The sequence below is a fragment of the Mastomys coucha genome, unplaced genomic scaffold (genome assembly GCF_008632895.1).
Source record: "Mastomys coucha isolate ucsf_1 unplaced genomic scaffold, UCSF_Mcou_1 pScaffold22, whole genome shotgun sequence".
Taxonomy (NCBI): Eukaryota; Metazoa; Chordata; class Mammalia; order Rodentia; family Muridae; genus Mastomys; species Mastomys coucha.
Genome location: NW_022196905.1, coordinates 103,504,489 through 103,528,905, shown reverse-complemented (window position 1 = coordinate 103,528,905; position 24,417 = coordinate 103,504,489). Strand labels below are relative to the sequence as shown.

General features: G+C 49.1%; 1 protein-coding gene across 1 annotated transcript in view; it reads right to left on the bottom strand.

The window, feature by feature from the left end:
• The window catches only part of Galnt9 (polypeptide N-acetylgalactosaminyltransferase 9), a 79,468-nt gene that overhangs the window by 21,703 nt on the left and 33,348 nt on the right, over positions 1-24,417 (bottom strand). The window contains exons 2-5 of the mRNA XM_031337334.1: positions 22,246-22,426; positions 11,585-11,751; positions 9,751-9,925; positions 3,478-3,675 (exon numbers count right to left, since the gene is read on the bottom strand). Of these exons, the coding sequence (XP_031193194.1) occupies positions 3,478-3,675; positions 9,751-9,925; positions 11,585-11,751; positions 22,246-22,426 (721 nt within the window). The remainder of the gene's footprint in view (positions 1-3,477; positions 3,676-9,750; positions 9,926-11,584; positions 11,752-22,245; positions 22,427-24,417) is intronic.

The following is a 24,417-nucleotide window of genomic DNA, read 5'->3' as shown; positions in this document are numbered from 1 at the left end:
AGGAGGAGGGAGAAGGAAAGGAATAGGGGGAGGAGGGGGAGGAGAGGAGGGGGAGGGAGAGAAGGAAGACAGGAAAAGCCATGCCCTTTGCTACTTGAGTTAAGACAGCATGACAGAGAAGCAGCCAAGTGGTGGGGAAGGCTTCGGAGAAAGATCTAAAAAGCCCAAAGAGAGGGAGGACACACCTAGACTTAGGCCAGTATCAGAAAAAGAGAAAGTATCAGAGAAAGACTTTCTGAGAGAGAGACCCTACTCAGAAAGGTGGGTAGACCTGACAGAGCTTCATGGAAGCAACCCTGTTATGACTGTATCAGGAGCAGGCTTTCCAGGAAGGGAAAATACATCATCTCGTTAAGGCTTAATTATTCCTCCCCTCTCTTTAGCACAGCGTTAGGTGAATCTGCCTTCCCGAAGGATGTCCCTTTAGACAGGTGACTGACTGGCCCAGCCGGCTTAACTAAGGAAGGAGATCACAGCATTCCATTCTGCTGGTCACGCTTTTTAGGAATCGGCATAGATTTCTCATGTGAGAGAAATCAACCTTGGTCAGGAGCAACGATCAGTCCAGATCCTCAGCTGTGAGGAGCCACGGCTCCTGACAACACAGAGTAAGTGCCGTCTGATCGGGCTCTGTCTTCGATTTCTGATCCTCCAAAGTGAGCCAGATCCCATTCTGTTACTCCAGATACTGTAGAGTGGGTGAGGTGACAAGCGAGGGTTCTTCCTCCTCTGTTGCTCCTGCTGCAGCACTGTGAGGAAGGTGAGACCTGCCCCCAGCGTCACTCACACCCGAGAGTGAGGGAGGAGAGGGCTGACAAGATTCTCCCCTGTTGCTCCTGCACCACACTGTGAGGGAGGAAACCTCTGACAGGATTCTCTCCCACACTTCTTTGTATTTGAGAGTGAAGGAGGCAGTGTCTGACTGGATTCCCTGTCTCTCTCTTCATATGCTAGAGTGAGGGAGGCAATGATGAATTCCCCACCCTCCTTGCTCCTCATACTCCAGAGTTTAGGGACATGAAGCCTTGGACTCTCAGGCTGGAGAGACAATAGCATCAAGACAGTGATGCTCATCGGATGTATCAGACCACCTCTGACGGCAAGTCCATGAGGGAGAGGATGTCTGTCAGGTTCCTCTCCTCTGTGACTCCCTGTCCTCTAAAATAAGGGAGGCCGTGTCTGGCAGGACTCACCAGGTCAAAACACTTGGCTTGTTTGTACAGTGAACATTTTAGAAACTGTCATTGCAAGAGCTTGTATGCAAGCCTTTTTGTGGGCTGTGTGTTCATTCATTTTGAAAATTCTGCCAGGAATAGGATGTCCCGATGATACAGGAAGTCCTTACAGGAGACAGCAGTTCTCCAAAGTGGCTTCTGCCAGCTGGGCATGAGCTTCTGTGTGTTCTGCCCCCTTAAGGTATTACTGGTCTTTATTTTAGGCACCCTCGTGGTTATGTGGTGGTGTCTCTGTGTCTTTTCAGCAGGTTTCTGTCTAGCATCTTTCCAGTGGTTAGCCACATGCCCATCTTTTTTTTTTTTAATGTGATATCTGTTGTCAGCCCCATTAGTTAGCTGGTTTTTGGCAGCAGGGTTAACAGCTCCGGGATGATTGTAATAAAGGGGTTTGGGAATCAGCACCCCACAGGCTCAATCAGGACATCAAGCTTTGTTCCCCACTGTCTCTTGTGTATCCAGAGCCTGGCACAAACTGTGGGAGTTGCCTCCCATTGGGCCTCGGACTTCTTCTGATTTCTAAAATGTTACACACGAAGCATTTATCTTGCTACTAATTGGGATCATGAGATGAATCTTGAATGAAGAAAAATAACCTTCAGACTGTCACTCTCTGCTTCAATGAGCCCTTTGGGACCCATCTGTGGGTCTGTGCTTTAGGAAGCTCCATGCGTTGGCCTTACTGCAAAGCCCAGAGCCCTGCCTAGGAAATCACTGCAGCCAGGCAACTCCAAGATTCCTGGTCCATCACTGAGAAAATGACCTTGAGGAGCTAAAGAGGTTTGGGGAGATGGCACTTGGCCAGCTTTGGAAGCCCCTTAGTCTTAGCATTGTACAACCATTTCCTCGGAGATGAAGTTTTGTTTTGTTTTGCTCCCTCTTCCCCTTTCTGTGCCAAATGATTTCATCTCACAATGCAGAGTTCTAGATTTACTACCAATAGCTCTTTGCCAGTGGAGAAGAGATGAGCAAGGCATCTCAATGAACTAGTTCTTCAGTCTGCAGGGTCAAGCTGGGCACCAGCCTGGGAGGCCTCAGGAGACCCTCCTACAGGAATAGCTGGTCCAAGGGACTATAGCTGCCTGCAGCATTCCAACCAGAAGGTGCCATTTTTACCAGGAGACAAGGAGGTCGTCCTACCAAGTCTCACAACCCTGTGGAGAGACAGGGCAAGGTGCACAACAGCCCCCTGGGCCCAGCAAGACCTGGAGATGTCCATTCATTCCAAAAACAATTCTGGAACCCAGGTGGGTCCCTGGGAGAAAGTGGAGCAAGCCACCAGATGTGAAGGTACAGATTTCCCAGGGTTCATCAAGTGGTGTGGTGGGAGGTGGGAGCTACCCGAGGAAGAGCCTGAAACCTACAGAGACTGTTGTGACTGGAGCAGGCAGGTGATAGAAACTCGATTGAGGCGGGGTGGGGGTGGGGGTGGGAATGACGACAGGGGGATGACGTCAAAACCAGCAGGATGACAGGTAGCGGCCAGGTTCTCCCACAAACATGCTCCCATGGCCCCTGTAGGGCAGAACCCATAATTCTTTTGGATGAATGGAGCTCCCAGATCTCATGAAATGGTCCAACTTCCTCTCCTCAAGTCTAAAGAACCAATTCGAACTAAAAGAAAATGCTCTACAGGGTAATGTGAGGTCAGTGTATTATCCTTACGAAGCACAGTCCACAGCCATGGGCCGTCCTCTCTGCCCATGCTCAAGACTTCTCTATGGCTACCTTTTCTGTTGTCTCTATGTCGCTATCTCCCTCCTCTCTGCCTCTCTCAGTCTCTTTCCTCGCTGTCTCCATCTCTGTTTTGGTTTGTGTCTTATGTCTCTGACCTTCACTCTTTGTCTCCTGTTGCTGTCTCTCAGTTTGTCTTGTTTTTCTGTTTCTATCTTATTCTCTGTCATCACTCAGCCTATCCGTCTCTCTGTCTCTGACCCTGCTTCTCCACTGCCATATCTTCTAGTCTCTCTCTCCCTCTTTCCCCCTCTCTGCCTCTCCTTTTTCCAGGATCACACAGCTGGACGTGGTCTAATCTAATCCAACCTGGTCATCACTCGGGACTTGGCCCTGTCCATGTTCCCTGACCATGGCTACTCTGTCATCTTGGCACTCCCTGCCCCTGTGAGGTAGAGACACTTTTTCAAGTCTGGGGCCAGGCTAGGGCTTCGTCAAGGAAACAAACTTCCCTCTGGTCCGGGGCCAGCTTTGGCGGAACTTCCCCACTCCCACCCTGATCCTGGCTCACCTGATGGGCGCTGACTCATCACCTCGGTCCAGCCAGTCCTGCGGGGGGATGATATACATGCACCACAGGCCCCAGTTGTAGCCGTGGGCAGCGCTGGCATACTGCTGTACCTCAAACGTGTTGTACTTGATGTTGTCGATGGCTGGCAGGATGATGCGCCGGCGGTCCTCCTGGATCCGTGCAAGGGCAGGCTCAACCCTGGGAAAGGTACTGGCAATGAACACGAGCCTCCCAAGCCCTCAGCAACCCAAGGAAGGAGCCCCACTGGCCATGAGTTCAGACCCTGCAGCTGGGCCTGGCATCTAGCTGAGCACAGGACCCAGTCAGTCATGGCAGGCTTGGACTACAAGAAAGGGCTAGTCCACAATACTACCCTGACCCAAGCCTGGTCACCTCAGTCTTCTTGACTGGTCAGTGCTCTGCACAGGGACATCTGCAGGTTCTCCATGGGTTAGCTATGGCCCTGGGGCTACACAGAGAGACGTCTTAGCCTAACTCTACTCTCCCCTCTATTCCTGTACCTGTGGTAAATACATACATTTTCAAGTGTTAACTGAAGATCTGTTGTGGGCCATACTTATTGTAACAGATTACATTCATAAGATTAAAAAGAAAAAAATAGCCATGCCTCATGGTGCTTACATATACTGCATGCAATGCACAGCCTACACAACAGACTGTGGATGGGGGTATGAGGGTGATGAGGCTTGGGTAGAGGGTGTGTGGGAGGGGAAAGGTACTGTGGAAAACAGGAAGCAGTGAGTGGGATAAGCTCGGAGTTCTAGATGATATCCAGTGAGGAGTGCTCTGGGTACTGAGTGGGAGGACGCTAGGGAGTGTGGATGGACGGTCTACACAGACAGAGAGGCTGTCCGCACGTGCCCAGTATGCATGGGGGTGGGGCTGTCAGGAGGCCATAGGAGACAAGGGCAAGAGAGGCTCTAAAGGCAGAGATGAAGGGCCAAAGCAGCAGGTATTCAATCCATGACATCAGTTGGGCTGGTGCTTGTGCAGTATCTTGGAGGTACCAGGGACAGCTCCAGCCTTTAAAGACATATTATCTACCATAAGGTAGAGGGCTGTACCCAAACTGGGTTCACCTAAGATCTGAGACTGAGGTGACCAGTGGGTTGAGGGTCTGTGTGCTACAGCAATGGAAGGATCAAGAGTCAGAGCCATATGGGGGAGGGCCCATCACCTTATCCTGCCAGGGCAGCCTTGTCCCTCTGGGTGAGCCTCTGTTGACCTACCTCCACATCAATGAATGAACAAAGCCCACCAGAGACACTGCAAATGATGTTTCTGCCAACGTGCGGGATCTGCAATAAAGGTCATGCTAGGAACATGCTATTCACAGATAATGGGATTTCCAATTATGAAAGTATAAGAATGAGAGTCATGCAGGTAAAAAAAAAAAGTTGCCTTCTGACTGATAAATTCAGCTCTCTTAGGAGAGGTAGAGGGAGCTGATGGTAGATTGCGTCGGCTGTTGTACGGTGCACAACCCACACCACAGGTGACTCTAGTAAGAGGGTAGCTCGTGATGCACAATTAATGGTAAAGGATTTGAGGATGTGACAGATGAAAAAGAGAAGATCTGCATCACAGAGTGGCAGAGGGGGAAGGCATGGGGGTATGAAAAGGAGGAGGAGGCGGGACTGTCAAACACCCATTGAGCATAACCGACAAAGTCATAGTTGTAGTCGTAGGATATCTGAGATAGTTGGGGTATCAGGGTAGCTGTACAAGAGAAGCTGCCTCCAAGGCACGCCTGTCTGACAGGCCAAACTGGGATGAATCAGGAAATGCTGTTCCACTACCAGGAGCTAAATATATCCTGAAACTCCCAGTACCTGGGGCCCCTTGCGGGCTCTGGGACCACACATGGGTGGATAGTCCCACATACTTGTACAATGAGCCCTTCTGTAGCTCTCAGGCCTCCAACTCTCAGGTTGACACCATAATAAACTTCTCTATTTAAAAAATGAGTTGGTGGGCTAGTTAGATGGCTCAGAAGGGAGAGGTGTTTGCTGCCAAGCCTGAATTCAATCACTGGGGCCCACATGGTAGAAGGAGAGAATTGATCCCTCTAAGTCATACTCTGAACTCCACGCGTACACTGTGGTGTGCTAATGTGTATGTGCTTACAATAAACAAAAAACAACTTAAATTTCTTTTTAAAATGTGGGAGAAGGGCTGGAGAGATGGCTCAGTGGTTAAGGGCACTGTTTGTTCTTCTGAAGGTCTTGAGGTCGGTACCCAGCAATCACATGGTGGCTCACAACCATCTATAATGAGATCTGATGCCCTCTTCTGCAATGCAGGTATACATGAAGATAGAGCACTCATACATAAAATAAATTTTAAAAAAAGGTGGGAGAGGTAATACAAAACTCTTGAGTTTTCATTTTTCTTGAAAATGGACAACTGCTTGCCTTTGCCTCTTGGGATTAATCTGAGTCTCTTCACCTTAGCCTTATTGCCTAGTGACTTGGCCCTGGGTGGGTCCTTCACTGTTGTCTTAGTTAGGGTTTTACTGCTGTGAACAGACACCATGACCAAAGCAAGTCTTACAAAGAACAACATTTAATTGGGGCTGGCTTACAGGTTCAGAGGTTCAGTCCATTATCATCAAGGCGGGAACATGGCAGCATCCAGGCAGGCATGATGCAGGAGGAGCTGAGAGTTCTATATCTTCATCTGAAGGCTGCTAGCAGAAGACTGACTTCCAGGCAGCTAGGAGGAGGGTCTTAAAGCCACACCCACAGTGACACACCTACTCCAACAAGGCTATACCTCCTAATAGTGCCACTCCCTGGGCCAAGCATATACAAACCATCACATTCCACTCCTTGGCTTCATAGGCTTGTTCAAACACATGAGTCTACGGGAGCTATACCTACCCACAGCATAATAAAAAATGCATTTAGTCCAACTTCCAAAGCTCCCATAATCTATAACAGTCTCAACAATGTTAAAAGTCCAAAGTTCAAAGATCACTTAACTGTAATCCCAAAGCAAGGCAGGAAACCAGCTGGGCAAACTCCAAATTCTGCATCTTCATGTCTGATGTCAAAGCAGACTTTGGATGTCCAATTCCTTTTTCATCTTTGTTGACTGCAACAAACTTCTTTCTCCTGGACTGGTTTCACTCCCCGTTAGCAGCTTTCTTCAGCAGATAGCCTATGGCTCTGGCATCTTGAACGTCTTGGGTTCCTCTCCAAGGTAACTTCAATGTTATAGCTTCTTGTTTCAATGGCTGGTATCCACACATGATCTTCTGGGCTCCTCCAAAGGGCTGACATCACATCTCCAGCTCTACCCTCTGTAGCACTCTAAGCTCAGGTTGATCCACTCCATTGCCGCTGCATCTCCAATACACTGGGGTCTTCCACTAAACTAGGCTTCACCAATAGCTTCTCACAGGCTCTCTTCATGGTGCCAAGCCTCAATTCTTTTGCATGACCCCTTCAGTCCTGGGCCATCAACTATAACTGAGGCTGCACCTTCACCAATGGCCTTCCATGGCTTCTCACAGTGCCAAGCCTCAGCTGTCCTTCATGACCCCTTAATGCCTTCAAAACCAGTACCACCTGGGTGACTCTTACACATTACCAAGTACAGCTGCAGCATGAGGTACAACCTTGGCTATCTCTGGAACACAGCCTAGAAAACACTTCCCAGAAGATTTCACCTCAGTGATATTTGTCTCTTAATCTCCACTAATTTCTTAGCTCCAGCTAACCAGAGTCATTGTCCCAGTAGTCCCTTCTGTTCTTGACACTAACACCAGAGCCAAATGGCTGAAACTGCTGAGTTCTGCTGCTTGCTGGGGCTGGAACATGGCCCCCTTCTTCTATTACATGATCACTTTCTGCTTTCCAACTCCTTCACTGTCTAAGCTTGGCTTCCTGGAACTTGCTCTGTAGACTGACCTTGAACACAGAGATCTGCATGACCCTGTCTCCTGAATGCTGGGGTTAAAGGCGTCATACAACCACACCTGGACTTAAAAACTTTTCTTCACCTAGAACCTGCTCTGTCCTAGGCTGGCCTTGAATTCATAAAACTGCTTGCCTTTGCCTCTTGGGATTAAAGGCTTATATTACTAGGCCTGGACCTAAACTCAGCAGAGTTGGTACTTGCCCCAAGGTCACTACTTCCTTAATTCAATTTAATATCCTTGAACACAGGATTCAGCTCCATTTCACTTCCTAGTGCTCCTTTAATGCTTGAACCATATATTTTATATATTTCCTTTCTCAGCTTGCTATGCTTGTTTAAAATGCTCCTCATGAGACTTAACCAGAGAACAAAGTCTCCGATGAGCGTGTTTCTGAGACTTCCTTTGTCAATGCAATTAATCTGAGTCTCTTCACCTTAGCCTTAGGCAGACTCTTCAGATATTGGCAAAAACAGCAGCCACATTCTTCACTGAAGCACAACAAAAACAGTCTTTACTCCAGACACTGAAATCCTCCACTGAACCCTCTTGGGCCAGGTCCGTACAATTCAAGTCACTCTCAGTAACAAAGTCTTCCATACTCCTCCTAGGATAGCCAATTAAGCCCCATTTAAATCATTCCATGGCTTTCCAAATCTAAAGTCCCAAAATCCACATTCTTCCAAACAAAAGCATGGTCAGGCCTATCACAGCAATACTCCAGTCCTGGTACCAACTTCTGTCTTAGTTAGGGTTTTACTGCTGTGAACAGACACCATGACCAAGGCAATTCTTTTAAGGACAACATTTAATTGGGGCTGGCTTACAGGTTCAGAGGTTCAGTCCATTATCATCAAGACAGGAGCATAGCAGTGTCCAGGTAGACACGGGGTTGAGTTCCACCTCTTGTTCTGAAGGCAGCTAGCAGAATACTGACTTCCAGGCAGCTAGGACAAGGGTCTTAAAGCTCACACTCACAGTAATGCACTTCCTCCCACAAGGCCACCCCTACTCCAACAAGGCCACACCTCCTAATAGTGCCACTCCTTGGGCCAAGCATATACAAACCATCACAACTGTGAACCCTGAGAGGTTCTAAGGCTCAGGTTTGGCACAGGGACTTCTTGGTAGAGCCAGTGACCAGGGTTCTAACAAGGGACAGAAGGCCACATGGAAGCCAGCAGAGTAGGGCAGCCACACTTTGAGGGACAGCTGGCCATAAGGAGCTGAGAGAGGACAAGACCCTCTCTAGAGCCTCCGAGGGACCAGCTCCAAAGCACCTTAATCCGAATGTCCAGGCTGGCAGAGGACAACCCCCCAGCTGTCTTCAGCAGCAAGTGAGGGGCTTTGGTGGTAGTGGCCCCAGGGCAGTACTATTCCAGGCCACCTTCCCTCTGCCTCACCCTGCTCTCTCTACCCTGTGGTACCCACTCACACGCCTCACAAGCCCTGCCCTAAAGTGGTCTTGGTATCTTGGCTTATGGTCCCAGCTGCTCATGGGACGTGCATATATGTGATGCAGGTACTACTCTGTGATATCACAAGCACAGAGACTAAGTCCCACAGCAGAGCCACAAGTAGGGACTCTAATGCCCCCTTCTCCGTATGAGAAACAAAGACCCTAGGAGACCTCTGCCAGTCACACCCATAGGTACAGCACAGCCCGCATACATGAATAGCTGAGGACCCTGGTCACCAGAGGAGGGCATCACTGAAGCAAGAGGCTCCCTGCTGTTCTGTCTGCCCAACTCCTGCCCAGGGACAGCAGGAGGGACATGTTCTTTCCTGGCAGCATGGGACAAGGAACCAGCTCTGGCTCCATGCCTCTGACATGGCTTCTTCAGGATGTGTCACTTGCTGGACAAAAGGCACTATCCTCAAAGCATCCTTTGCGAACAAATATGAGAAATCCCAGGACAGATCCGCTCAGCCCCTGTGGATGTCTTGGGCTTATACAGCCCTGCTCTGGTCTAAGGCCCCTGACTCCATGGACTACAGGTTCCTAATCCACACTGGAGGAATAGAGAGAGATTGATCCTGTAATGGATATTCTGCATACCTGCTGGCTTATGATCACAGGATGGGGATGCCTCTTCATCTCCTGACCACAGGGCCCCATTGGTTTCTCATTTGAGCCCAATCCTTTCCCTGAATAAGTAGTAGTTTCTAGATCTAGAATTTTCCACAAGGTCAAGAAAATGCTTCCTCTTATGCCAAATGGCAATCATCAGAGACCATCTCTAGAAACCTCCAGAGTCGTGGCCCCTGCCCAGCCTTATGTGATGACTGAACTGAATTCACACAGGGTGTTCACATACCCTAGCCCTTACCAGCCAGTGTTGAACTCCACGTGGGCATCAAAGAAGCCAACGATGGGAGCCGTGGCCACCTTCCATCCCTGCAGCCGGGCACGGATCAGACCTTCCCGACGGCTGTTGCGTACAACCTTCACGAGGCCTGGGTACCTTTTGTGAACGTACTGGTCCAGATTGAACTTGAGTTCCACTGAAGGGGAAAGACACGTGTGTTAGCACGCTGCACCGGCAAGAGTCTGAACCAGGTCTGGGATGTTTGAGCCCTGCTCCCAAACTCGGGTTTCAAAAAAGTACTGTGAAGTCACATTGGCTTGGGAGAGATCCAACATACTGGACAGGATCCCAGTCCTAAGAATCTGGGAAAGGTAGAAAGGAAAACATAACAGCAGCTCAGATCAAAGTGATAGAGGCAGCGTACGTAGCAAGACCAGCAGCTACACTACAAGCAAGAATGTAGACCTAGTGCAGATGACAGTATGATCAGCCAGATCTTTATACAGGAATGAACTCCTATGCAGATAAGGGGGCCCAAGCAAGGTCCTTCCACACAAGGGTACTGCTGAGAGAGGACACTCTGATACTGCTGCAGTAGGGAGGGACTGTAACAGAGCCAAAAGTGACACACACCAGACACTAACAGTGTGGTTTGGTTGTCTTTTTCACATGTCAAAATCCATGGAGGGGCAGTAGGAAGATGCTGGCCAATGGAGCAGGCAAGCAATTGGTTTCCATGAGAACACGTTCAGTTTGAGATGATAAAAGAATTCTGTGGGGGGCTGGAGAGATGGCTCAGTGGTTAAGAGCACCGACTGCTCTTCCAGAGGTCCTGAGTTCAAATCCCAGCAACCACATGGTGGCTCACAACCATTTGTAACGAGATCTGACTCCCTCTTCTGGAGTGTCTGAGGATAGCTACAGTGTACTTACATATAATAAATAAATAAATCTTAAAAAATATATTGGATAAAAAATTTAAAAAAAAATTCTGTGGCCTTAACATGGTAGCCTATGCCTGTGATCCCAGAACTCAAGCAGCTGAGGCAGGAGGATCTCTGAGAGTCTGGGATCGGCTTAGGCTATGTAATGAGTCCCAAGCTAGCCTGGGCTACAGAATGAGGCTCAAAAGACCTCCCCTCACCAACAGTTCTGAGGTAGAGGTAGTGGTTGCCCAACATGGATATCCTCAATGTAATTGGACAACACACTTGAAGATGGTTAAAATGGTAAATGAGGAACTTTCTAGATTGGGTTAGTTGAGGTGGGAGGCCCATACTAACTGTGGGCGGTTCTACCCCTGGACAGGAATCCTGGACAAAATAAGACAGGAGAAATGAGTTGAGCACCAGCATTGATCTTCTCTGCTTTCTGGGTGTGGATGGGCCTAGCTGCCCTTCGTGCCTTCTGCCATGCCATTCCCATCATGCTGCACCATAGCCTCAAACTGTACCAAAACAGACCCTTCCTTAGGTTGATTTTGTTAGATACTCCGTCCCAGCAATCTGTAAAGTAACTAATGCAGGCCTATTGGTAGTGGCCTTGAGAGGAAGGGGCTCAGAAGACTGTGTGCCAGCAACACAAAGACAGAGCAAAGGGTCATAGCCCAGAACCCCGTGGGTTGCTGGCAGCAGCTGAAGATGGGAGGATGCTCGCTCAGCAAGGTGCTTTCCCAGGCTGCACCTCCAAGCTGTTTCCTCTCACCTTAGCAACTCAACTCTATGGCTTCAAGCCCCTTGTTAGAAGCCATTGGCTGGGACGGCCACAGGAACCCGTACACCCAAGAGCTGGTCCACAGCTGCAAAGCCGTGGGCTTGACAGCACCGCCCTGAAGGCATCAAAGCTTGCCACTCACCATTGTCACTGTTATCATCCACCAGGATGACTTCCTTCAGAAGCTGGGAGGGTGTGTGGTTGACCACGCTGTGTACAGAACGCAGGATGACTGACAGTGCCTCGTTGACAAAGATGAAGACCACAGAGATCTGGGGCAGGTCTTCAGAATACGTTATCTGTCTGCACCTGTGGGAGGCATGGCGGTCACCAGGGGTGCAAGTGGGAAGCTGGGACTGCAATAGTCTCTGTGGGAGGCCAACCTGGCAGGTTCTAGATCCTGAAGTCAGCAGAAGGGCAGAAACAAGGCAGTCAATGGAAACCAAGAAATGCTACAAAAGAGCCAACCTTTGGAAACTGCAGCTTCTCACGTGCTGAGCCTGTGCCCACCCATTTTAAATCTTTTATACCACAGGATGCTTAATGGGCTAGGGTTAGGATTAGGGGTTGGGGTTAGGGTTAGGGTTAGGGCTTAGGGGTTGGGGTTAGGGTCAGGGTTAGAGTTAGGGTTTGAGGATCAGGGTCCATGAGATCTATTAGAGGGAGTGGTGATGCGCACCCTTAGTATAGTTCCAGTTGTGTCCATGGTCTCAGAGCAGGAGGAACAGGTTGTAGACCCTAGATAATCTGTATAGACTCAGCTCAACTAGCACCTGCCATCTTAGATCCATCTGGGAAGACAGTCACATAGGCCATGAACTGCTGGGCTCAACGGTCTCACAAGGTCTGCTGAGCTGGGGGAAGTATGCAGGAGCCAGCTGGCTGTTGGTGACCAATATGCTGGGGTACTACACGAGTCCATTGTGAATAACATAGGGAGCAAGCATCATGCCTCTGGTCTAAAGTGGGAAGGGCAAAGCTAGGAGAACCAGAGCTCTCTGGTCGCAATCCAGGACAGAGACAGAGAGCCTTCTGATAAAGTTGAGCAGGGGGATGTCATGTTTCAAACAGAAGCGAACACAGCTGACAAATACGCAGGAGTGTGACAAACAAGACCCAAGGGCAGAGACAGAAGGATCAGGAATTCAAGGTCATCCTTTGCTACATAGCAAGATCTGGCCAACCTGAACTAGTTTTATGTTAACTTGACACCAGCTATCGTTATCAGAGAACCATATGTCAAAAACGTCTCTATGAGACTAGCTGTAGGCTATGCCGTGGGATACTAACTTGATTAATTATTGATGTGGGAGGATCCAGATCACTGTGGGTGGGGCCATCCCTGGGCATATGGTCCTGGGTTCTATAAGAAAGCAGGCTGAGAAGCCATGAGGAGCAAGCCAGTAAGCATCACCTTTCCATGGCTTCTGTGTCAGTTTGTACCTCCACATCCCTGCCCTGCTTGGGTTCCTGCCCCAGTTTTCCATTGAGCCATTATTTGGAAGTGTAAGATGAAGTAAACCCTTTCCTCCCCAGGTTACTTTCGGTCATGGTTGTTTATCACACCCTAAGATACATAAGACTCTGTCTCAAAAAAAAAAAAAAATCAACTCAGGGGCTACAGAGATAGACAGTAGTTAATACCACTAGCTGCTCTTCCAGAGGACCCAAGTTTGATTCCCAGTACCCACATGGTGGCTCACTAGCATCTGTAACTCTAGTTCCAGAGGATCTAATGCCCTCTTCTGGCCAACATGAAAAATGCATGTGGTATACAGATATATACATGCATATATGTATGCAAATCACCCATAAACATGAAATAAGAATCCAAATAAGAAAATGAAGGAGCGAGGGAGGTCAGGCGGTTTATACTGGTAATCCCAGCACTCAGGAGGATGAGGCAGGAGGATCACTGTGAGTTTGAGGCTAGCCTGGATACATACAGAGTTCCAGACCAGTCTGGGCTAGACTGAGATCCTGTCTCAAAACAGCAACAAATAAATGGAAGAAGGAGGAAACGAAACTCAGGAAACAAGGTGAAGGGAGGAATGGAACCCACTGGAAGCTGTTAGACACCACACAGGAGTAAATAAGGTTTCTTTCCTAATGGAAACACTGTTTGAACTTGAACACACCCACCTCTGGGTGATACAGGATGCTACAGGAGACATGTGCTGGGTGGGTACCACCTAACCCCTTCAGAAGCAGGAGTGTGAATGGGGAGCATGGGTAAATGGTGGCATGACAATACTGGATGTAAGGGTAGATAATACCGCAGCAAACAAAACGGTTACAAGCCTTTTTCACCAAGTGGGGTGGGGGAAAGACCAGAGGGGAGCTAGGGGGTCCCAGCAAGCATCAGCATCCAGGACAGCACTGAGGACAGGGACAGGAGACAGCAGGAATTACACAACATCTCCCTGATGCTTCCAGAACATGTTTCTATTTGTTGAGTATCTAAAGGCACTTGCCAAATCCAATGACCTGACTTCAGTCCCTAAGACCCACTAAGCAGAAGGGAAGAAATTATTTTTATGAATTGTCCTCTGACTTCCAAACATGTGCTGTGGCATATGTGTCCCCCAAACCCACAAATAAATAAATAGACAAATAATGTAATTTAAGATATCTCTATCTATCTATCTATCTATCTATCTATCTATCTATCTATCTATCTATCTATCTATCTATGTATATATACATATACACACATACACACACACATATATATATAAAGAAAATCACAGGGGTATACAACAGGCAGCTTCCTATCCAACCTCTGCCTCCTCCTCTTTACATGGGATTTGGGTTGGGGGTGTCCGTCCTTAACTAATCACACTCATAGTAGCTCTGCCTCCAAGTAAAGCATATGAAGTCCTGTAGGTTAATGTTTCAAAGCGAATTCAGGGGACACAGACCAGCCTGTGGCACTAGGAACAGCAATGTTCATTCCACATTCAGACGGAGAGTTAGAGTCGAAGGGGCTCCTGTGTCACTTGAGAACAGGGACAGCATTTGCTCACTGTTACTCTGTGCGGATTCAGCCTTTTCAGCCCAAGAGCCACAAACACCCCTATTAGAGATGCGGATGCTTTCTCTCAGCTGCGGGGATTCAAACCCAAGCCGTCTGTGTCAGGAGCAGAGCACGGAAGGGACGCCCCATACACAGCATAGTTAAGGACCCAGCCTACCCCAGCAGTCACTGCCTCAACGGCCAGGCTGCGTGCATGCTGAGCTGCCTGTGTGACTTTCAAGGGACAAGTGTTGCGTAGCACCACATTGATATGGGCTGCGTGCGCTTAGCTGTGCAGATTTCATCACTCAGACAAACGCTTCCTGACAAGAAGACCTGGGTCCATTTATCCGTGGAAGGAGAAAGTTGAATGCATGATTTTCATGAACTTGCAGAGCATGTAAAACAGAGAAAACATTAGCTGGCTTGCAGGAGCTATAGCCACTCAGAAGGGACCCCATGCCTCCCCGTAGGAGGAGCGTGACTTTTCCTGCATCGGGAAACTGTGTAGGTGCCTGTCACCGAGTCCGTCGTTAGATCCCTATCTATGATTTACCCTTATTGCTGTGGAGGTGCCTTCCTAAAGAGAAGATGCAGGATGTAAATAAACTCTATTTCTCCTCCTAAGGTCCCAAGAACAAACAGGCACAATTCCACTACAGTTCACCTTGGGGAACCAGCTGGGCTTTCTTATAAGGCTGTGAGTGCTCAAAAAGCCACACTGGAAAGTCTTTCATCAGCAGGGATGTTGACTTCCCACAGCCTCGGATGAAGCTCTCTCAGTCTTCTCTGGCCTATATACTTTAGCCCCTTCCTGGAGCCACGTGGAATCACAGCATACCAACAGGTGGCAGGGAGACACTAGATCCTCAGGGCGGCCATCTTGTAATGGCCTCTATGAGTGGATGGAAACAGTCAAGAAGCCCAGCTGGGACGATCTTCTGCACGTGGAATGGTGGCTGATTTGCTCTGAGGAAAGTTATGTACAACACTCACCCAGCACACAGAACTCATGACTGCCCCTCACCCATGTCCTCTGTTAGGGTTTTCTCTCCTACTCCTTCACGAGAGGATGATGGTGGATATCCAGCCCAAATACCATTTGAGCATCTGCAAAATCCCTGCCATGTGCTATCGGGAGGCAGTAGCAGGCTGGGTCAGGATGGACTGAACTAATTCTCTTTCTGTTTCTGGGTTATTTGACTGGGAGTCCATGGACTTGGTCACAGACATATGCACTTGCTCCAAAGAACCTTCCACCTGGAAGGACTGGTTCATTAGGGCGTGCATTTTGAGAGTGTCCTGTTTCTGGTCCCCAGCCTGTCAAGGGCTGTTGAGAGGGAGAGATCCTATCTCCTGGTCCATGGGGTCCAGCCTTGGCTCACTGTCTCCACTGAGGAAGGTTAGACTCTTTTCACACTTGCCATCCTCTGAGCTGGGAAGTAGGCACAGGACACTGTACCCCTGATCACCTGCAGAAGAGCCAGGATCTCCCAGAATGGCATGGGCCATCCCCAGACATTGATAAATGTCTGCCCAGCAGAAGCACAGTGTGAGATGGCACACAGGATAGGACAGGGATGCCGCTTGCCAGAACCATTTGAGCATCTGCAAAATCCCTGCCTGTGCTATCAGGAGGCAGGAGCAGGCTGGGCCACGATGGACTGAACTAATTCTCCTTCTGTTTCTGGGTTAGTTGTCTGGAAGCCCATAGATTTGGACCCCAGGAGAGATGGTAGGAAGCGTCTTCATTCTGGTTTGGACCTAATTTTGTAATTCTCTCCAAGAAAGACATTGTCAGAGATAAAGACAAGGTAACAGGGAGTCAAAAAAAGAGAAAGACAGAGACAGAGGGAACTACAGAGAGATAAAAACAGACAGATGGGGACTACAGACAAACAGCATCATGCAGTCCTCTAAACCAATCCAGAAATGAGTAGCTGCTGGCTTACACCCGACTCACACACCCCTGAGCTTTCGCTGCTTGTCTCATCTCTCAGCTTCCACATCCCATTTTGAAAGCTCAGATGTGGGGCTGGCGAGATGGCTCAGCGGGTAAGAGCACTAACTGCTCTTCAGAAGGTCCTGAGTTCGGATCCCAGCAACCACATGGTGGCTCACAACCATCTGTAATGAGATCTGATGCCCTCTTCTGGTTCAATTCCCAGCAGCCACACACATGATGGCTCACGGCCATCTGTACAGTTGCAGTACACTCATACACATAAAATAAATAAAAATAAATCTTTAAAAAAAGGAAGCTCAGGTGTGACACAAAGCTGAACCCATTCCAACCCTGTTCTGCCCCCTCCTTATGAACACTGATGTGTGTCTGACAAACGTCCTTGCTACCGTGTATTACAGAGAGCTATGTTTCATGTGCCCTAGAGGTACCTTGTCCCTCTTCAGACAGATGACAGTTTACAATATGGTGTCAGTGTGGTACCCCAGGCTGCATGTGTGAAAAGTGCTCATGAGGTAATGTCTCAAGCACCCCATCCCCCCTCCTAACCTTGGGTTCCCTAGAGTACCTATGTGTCCTGAGATAATGCTCAGGACCAGTCAAGACTCCAGGACTCGGAGAAGGAAAGAATGAACTGGACTCCATAGCACCAGAGTGTAAGGGAGCCAGAGGCTCCTGCCGACTTCAGTAGAGTCATGTCTGTCAGAGAGGAAATAAACCAGAGCTTAGGTCTTCTCGTGGCTACACTGCCTTTCTGGCCTGCCATGCACCAGGGGGTGGTGGCTATATTTTGTTCCCACTCCTGGGCTCATTGTAGTGCTGTCCCCAAGCAGAATAAAGCAATGTGCTCAACCATGAGCAATCAGCCAACTAGTCTGTCCACCATGTCTTTTCTGTGGACAGTGTTCCCTTCCACTGCTGGCTCAGGGTGGGGTTTCTACAAACCCATGGTTGAGCATGAGCTAGATAGGAGGATGAGGTTGAGGCAGGGAAGTACACTAAAGGGACCATGTGCCACAGAGATTCGAGCTCATAACAGGGGGGATAGGAGAATCCTGCCTGAGAGACGGCAGGGGCTGCCCACTTGCCAAGAACTCGAGCACCACTGCCCAGAGCTAATGGAAATGCACAAGGCTTCCCCTTGTTCCCTGGAAGAAATGACTGTGGGGATGACAAGAAGTGAAGTGTCCCTGAGAGCCACTGGCTGTGAGGCAATGGGACCCATGTCTCATGCCAAGTTGGGCCTCAGCAGACACAAAGTTGCTTATTTGCAAACTATGCCCTCGTTTCTGGGAATATTGTATGGGGAGATGCTTGGAAGGCAGGTCCTTGGGGACTGCAATTCTGCCCCACTGCACAGCAAAGTCCTGCCTTCCTGGGAAACACATGATCATCCAAGCAGAGTGCACACATGAGTAACACATGATCATCCAAGCAGAGTGTGCACATGAGTTCAAAACCCTTAACTAGGCAGTCAGTCACCTGTGCTACTGCCTTCTCACTGCCATCTAAGAAGCAGAGGAGGAGTGCCTTCCATGGCCAGAGGAAAGAGACAGTAAGGACACAGAGACTAAGGGTCCCTCCTGTATCAAATTATCTTTCACTGAGTCCATCCATCCATCCATCCATCCACTGTTGCTAGAGACAAGCCTGCCCCACAATATACCCACTCCTGTACACACACACACACACACACACAGTGGCACATACATGTTCACAGATAAGCACACATTTCCACACATGTATGTCCACATTCACACATGTACACACAGCGTCAGCAGTTGGCATGCTGATGACATGTAGGGCACATACATTTACATAGTGCCTCTCCCTATAGTTATGGACATATGGCCACAGACACACAACCATGCACAACGAATGAAAGGCAGAAGAACCAAAAAGAGAGCAAGCCCACATGTTCTCCCCATCCCGCTTTTCACAGGTTCAGACTCCCTTTGGAGACAGACACACCTCAACCACGTGTCAGAAGCAAGACACACATGTAACAGACACACGGAGAGCACTCTCATACCACCCTCTCTCAAACGGACCCCAAACTGGTCATAGGGTTTCTACCTGAGTGAACCAGCCACTCGGAGACGGGCAGCCTCCCCTGGCCCCATGTGTATAGGTATATCCCCTGTCCTTCAGGCAGTGACCATTTTTGGGTCACTGGTGCTGCCAGGTCTCCCAGGTCCAGGTGACACACTATATTCTGGGTCAGCTCAGTTCTTGATGCTCTCTGTTGACTTTCAGCAGCTGTGTTAAGCTCCTTGCTGCGTTAGCTCAGGATCCTCTACTGGGACCTGTGGGTGCTCAGTGGGTCTTGGTCAAAACTCACGCAGTAGGAGAAGGGGGATGGCTGTACTGTAGGCCTAAGGTTGAAGCCATACAACAGCCAAACAACTCTCTGTCCAGCTCTACCTACTGAGAAGCCCAGAGCCAACCCTGGGCTCTAACTCCAGTGGTCTGCATCTAAGGATGCAAGGACGGTGGCTTTCATTGTCAGATTAGGTTTTACAACTCTGATATGTGGTATCAGGGACAGGTCTGGACCACCAGAGACAGTTTCTGGGTTGGGTCCTCTTGGAAGCAAATCCTTCCAGCCATTCTGTGCAGCCCTACCAGAGTGTAAACCCAGGTGGAAAGAACCTGTAAGGATACATTCAGGAGAAGGGCTTGCAGTCCACAGCTCCACACCTAGTAAAAACCAGGGCCAGGAGTGGGGACACAGGCCTGTCATCCCAGTACTCAGAAGGCTGTGGCAGGAGCATTGTGAATTTCAGCCCAGACTAGACTACATAAGGAGACCCTCCAGAAAACCACCACCACCACCAAACGAAAACAAACTGACAAAACCACTATGCCACAGAACACAGGTCAAGGGTCACGTCTTCAGGGAACCCTAGTTGCCCTGAAATCTGCAGTGTCCAAAATACCTCCGTTCCTCACAAGGACCAAGAGCACAAGGGGGTGGAGGTGGGGTTCGTCCAGTAGACGGTGCAGCTCTATCTGCCAGCCTGAATCCCAGGAGCTAGCTCAGCCTTCCGTTTGTCATGCACTCAGTCTGCACTTATCGGAGCTGACAGCCAAGCTGTTCCTGGCTCAGACGATGAATATGCATGGAGACCGCAAACATGAGGCGAGGGGCATCACGGGGGAGGCTTCTGGGGAATGCTGTTCGTTCTGATGACACTGTTTAATTTGGATTTACCGGCCTCCTTTCGTCATCCCAGGGGCAGGCTTAGTAATCAACATCTATGTGATGTGCTTTGTGCCATAATTAAAGCTGCTGCTTAATTAGAAAAACTGTCCACCCCCAGACAAAAGGTGTCCAACGATGGCACAGACAAGAAAGCATGAGAAATCATCTGAGTGGGTGGTGTCGCCCGTGGGTGCTAGAACGCACTCACATGTGTGCATACACACGGGCATATGCCTCCAGCCCAGTTTCTGATGACCATGCCTGCTGGTCCTGGAGGCGTGTTCTGACCGTGATGGGAGGGTGAAGCCCTTGAGGAAATCACAGAGAGAAAGCTTTCGGGGAGCCTGGGCTGAGCCTGCAATGATCAGTTTTCCTCAGACACCTGTGAAAGTTTGCCGAGTCGGACGATGCTCACAGATGCTGACGATACAGCCTGTGTGTTCACCTTGCTCTTCTGATGTCTTACCACTGGCTACATACAGCAGCCTAAGCTTATTACTAATACAATAGCCATTTCTTGCCATGGTTCTGGGGTCACGGGGGGGGGGGGGAAGCAGGAATTTGAAGGCCTCTTCAAAGATTCTAGATTGGGGACTGTCATGTGCTATGGTCACATGAGAGCTAAAGAGGACATGAAGGGGCTGAGCCCCTGGGGCGTGTGGGTGTCTCTTCAAGCATCATCTCAGAGCCTGCCCACAGCACTTTGACCATTTACCTGCACACTCAGATGTCCCACTTGCTCCTGTTTTATTTCTCAGCAGACCTAACATGCCTGTGGCTCGTTCTTTCTGGACTGGTTCCCATTATGCCTTTGCTCTGATTGGCCAGGCCTGGCACACATGCATCACTTGGGGTAGGCCTTCTGCCATACTTCATGGAACTAGACATGGGAAGAGGGGGTCCAAGAGCTGAGTGATGAAGTTCTGAATACGCTTGCCCTTGGTTTGCTCTCTGGGAAGGGGACTGCCCACCAGGGAGAGCCCATTGTGGGAACATCAGGCTGGGAGAGCTCACTGTTCCTTGGCAAGACAAGCGAGTGACATTCTGATGCAGGTGGACTGTCCAGGTCAGGATCTTGCCCACACTTTCCATAGCCCTTTCTCACCTTCCCAACCCAGGTCAGCAGGGTTGGGAATATAACAGGGGCCCACCAGGCTCTGTCAAAGCAGGTCATAAACCTTTGTGTAGCCTCAGATTTGAAGGCAGCAGCTAGCTTCCTGGGTCTGTCTCAGGATGTAAATAATTCAACTTCTCAATTTCTGAAGATACCCAAAAATAAAAGAATCAGGCATGAAAAATACAGGTTATTCTGGGACTTAAAAAATAGCACAGCTACCAGAATAATCCTGAAGGTGCAGTCTTCGTTCCATTGCTGGGAGGATCACCCTGGCCCAGGCACCATCCTGGAAGTAGTTCAAGCCCCAGAGAACTGTTCCAGATTCTAGGCATTCACAGCCAGCTAGGACTCTGGGCTTTGGCCATCTTACCACCTTGGCTCATGCACAGGGCAAACTGAGGTGTGGAAAGGAAGAGTCCTCAAATGCAGCCTGAAGACTGAGGCTCAGGAACTCTGTGGATGGTGGGATGGTCCAACCTTTCTTCTCCATCACTGCACCCACTGCTCTCTGAGCTTCTTGTTTCACCTTCTTCCTGGCCCCACCCTCCTCAGCAAGCTCCCTGCCGGAGTTCTAGTCCTTAGGTCCACTGGGCAGTAGAGGAGCTGAAAACAGACCTACCACTCATTGACCTTCACCAGGCCCCGAGAAGCACCTGGCAGCTGATGAGCCCGAGCTTAGTTATTAGACACTGCTGAGAGCTTCCCTATCTAGACCTCCTGTCCTGGTGGTCTACGATGGAGCTCAAGAGCAGCCAGCTTGCTGCTGACAACTCAATGTCTTGATGTCATGGATGCTGGGCCTAGTTGGTCCTCCTATCAAGATATTTGTTCGAGCTCAGCTCTGGTCAGTCCCCTTTCATGCTTTTGGAATGAGATAATAATCAGGGACAGGAACCCAGTCCTGAGACACAAGCAAGGCCACAGCAATGGGCATCTTTGTGGTGAGGACCACGATAGACACACCCTCTGAAACTTTTTGGACACTGGAGCAATAACAGCACTCGCACAACCAGCAATAGCTATAAAAACCAGTGAGAAGAACATACTTAGCAGGAACCAAGGCCTCTAACTTAGGTGTTCAAGTCCACCTGCATGCCTATGTGCATTGTATATGCACACAGTTATAGCTGGGCCCACAGAGATAGACCAGCCACCTCCAGCCTGCCAGCCTCTGAGACCAAACAGAAAGGGGACTGATCCTGTGGGGGGGACGTGGGGCTCAAAAAGATGAACATAGCAGACAGCAGAGGGGCAAGAGAGACAGAGACAGGGAGAGACAGACAGACAGACAGAGGCAGAAAGAAACAGACAGATACAGGGAGGGAGATACAGAGAGACACAGAAAGGAAGATTGAGGGAGACAGAAGAGACACAGAGATACAGAGACAGAGGAATAAAGGGAGACAGAGCCACAAAGAGACTGAGGGATGTTCTGCAGCCCCACACCCCTGTATAGCAGAACCCCACCTCCAGTTCTCAGCTGCTAAGGTCAGGCTGCTCACCTCTTGGGCCTGTAGTCAGGGATGGTCCTATCCAGGGAGATGCGGTCACTGAGCTGTGCATTGTACCCAAAGTCCTCGAACTTGCCCTCGGTCTCTTGGCTGTCATCCTGCAGAGTGGCAGCCACTCCTCCCTGGCCCAGGCCACCTGGCCCCTCCACCAGCCCAATGGGCTTTGCAAGGCCTGGAGAAGACAAGAAAAGATAGGTCAGGAGATCCTTGGGGTTGCTCCTAGCATACCCAACCCCTGCACAGTGTGTCCTGGAATGAGACTGGCTGTGGGATTAGAAGACACAGGCTGGCAAGGTTGTAGGAGGGTAAACAAGGGAAGCATGAGCCAGGGCATGGGTCTACTCTACACGACACCATGATGTCAAGAGTAAGTGCCTAGAGCAATGGTCATCAGAGAGGCACTGTCTAGCATCTGAGAAGAACAGATGCAGAGATTCTCCCAACCAAACACTAGGCAAAGCCAGGGAGAGAAGATGGGGAGGAAGGGTTCTAGGAGCCAGAGGGGTCAAGTACACCATGCGAACATGACCCACAGAACCAACTAAGCGGGGCTTATAGGGGCTCACAGGGACTGAAGCCATACTCATGGACCCTGATGGATCTGAGCCAGGTCCTCTGCATATACATTATGGTTGCATAGCTTTGTGTTCTTTTGGGATCCCTAACAGCAAGAGTGGGAGGGATCTCAGACTCTGTCTGCACTTGGGACCCTTTTCCTATCGGGTCACCTCCTCCATCCTTGATATGAGGGGTTGTGCCTAGTCTTACTGTAATTCTCTCTCTCTCTCTCTCTCTCTCTCTCTCTCTCTCTCTCTCTCTCTCTCTCTCTCTCAGGGGAAACAGAGGAGTGGATCTGGACCTAGGGGAGAGGAGAGGTTGGGAGGGGAGACTGGAAGGAGTGGAGGGAAGTAGCAGTCAGGATGTATGTAAAAAATAAAAATAGACAGGTAGATAGATAGATAGACAGATAGATAGATGATAGATAGAGATTGATTATAGATAGATAGATGTTAATAGGTAGATAGATGATAGAAAGATGACAGGTAGGTAGATTGATAGATGATAGATAGATAGATAGATGATAGGAAGGTAGATAGATGATAGACAGACAGACAGATGATAATGATAGAAAAGAAGGAAGGAATTACAGAAGGAAGAGTCAGAGCCAGTGAGACAGCTCAGAAGTTAAGAGTGCCGCTGGGTGAAGTTCAATCCCTAGAAACCCCAATGTACAAAGAGAGAAATGATTCCTGAAAATTGTCCTCTGGGTTCCACCCACATGCTGTGGCATACGTGAACATGTGCATATGTGTACACGCAGACATACACACAAAAATAAATAAGTAAATAAATAAATGTAATAAGACCTACAATAAAGAATAAGATTAATATGTAAAATTTTAACTGAAGGCTGGGTGGTGGTGGCGCATGCCTTTAATCCTAGCACTTCAGAGGCAGAGGCAGGTAGATCTGAGTTTAAGGCCAGCCTGGTCTACAGAGTGAGTTCCAGGACAGCCAGAGCCATACAGAGAAACCCTGAATCAAAAACCTAAAAAAAATAAAAATAGGAAAAAAAAGAAATTAAACACATTGTAAAGAACTAAAATAAATTTTTAAATACAAAATTGTTGTCCGCACCCTGGATGGGTAGTGTTTGTCTTTGAGACCAATTGCATATTGCTGCCACATACAGTTCCAACCCAAGGACACAGGTGATAACTCAGGAAACAAGGCTTTGGAGAAGAGAAGCCAGAGACTCTCCAGAAAGCTAGGACAGAAGCCTGCTCTGCTCCAAGCCTTAGATGGGGCAGAGGCTATGGAACCTGGGGACCCCAGCTAGGGAGGTTCTCAACAGTCACTGGTGTCATGACAGTGGACATGGCTCAGGGCATCCATCCTAGAGGAGCTGTAGTCCATGGCAGCAACCACATGAGAGACAGTTAGCACCCTTTGCTCTCCTGGTAGAGGTCCGGCTGGGTCATGTGAAGCATCAACCTCCTCACGTTAAATAGCCAGCAGGAGGGGCAGGGGGGTGTCTCCTCCCAGTACAGGTTCCTGGACCTCTGTGTGTCTGTAATGTCCCATTTTAGTTATTTAAAAAATAGAGTTGATACTTGTATAGGATTGAAGGATATTGAGTGTAAAACAGAAAAATTACTACAC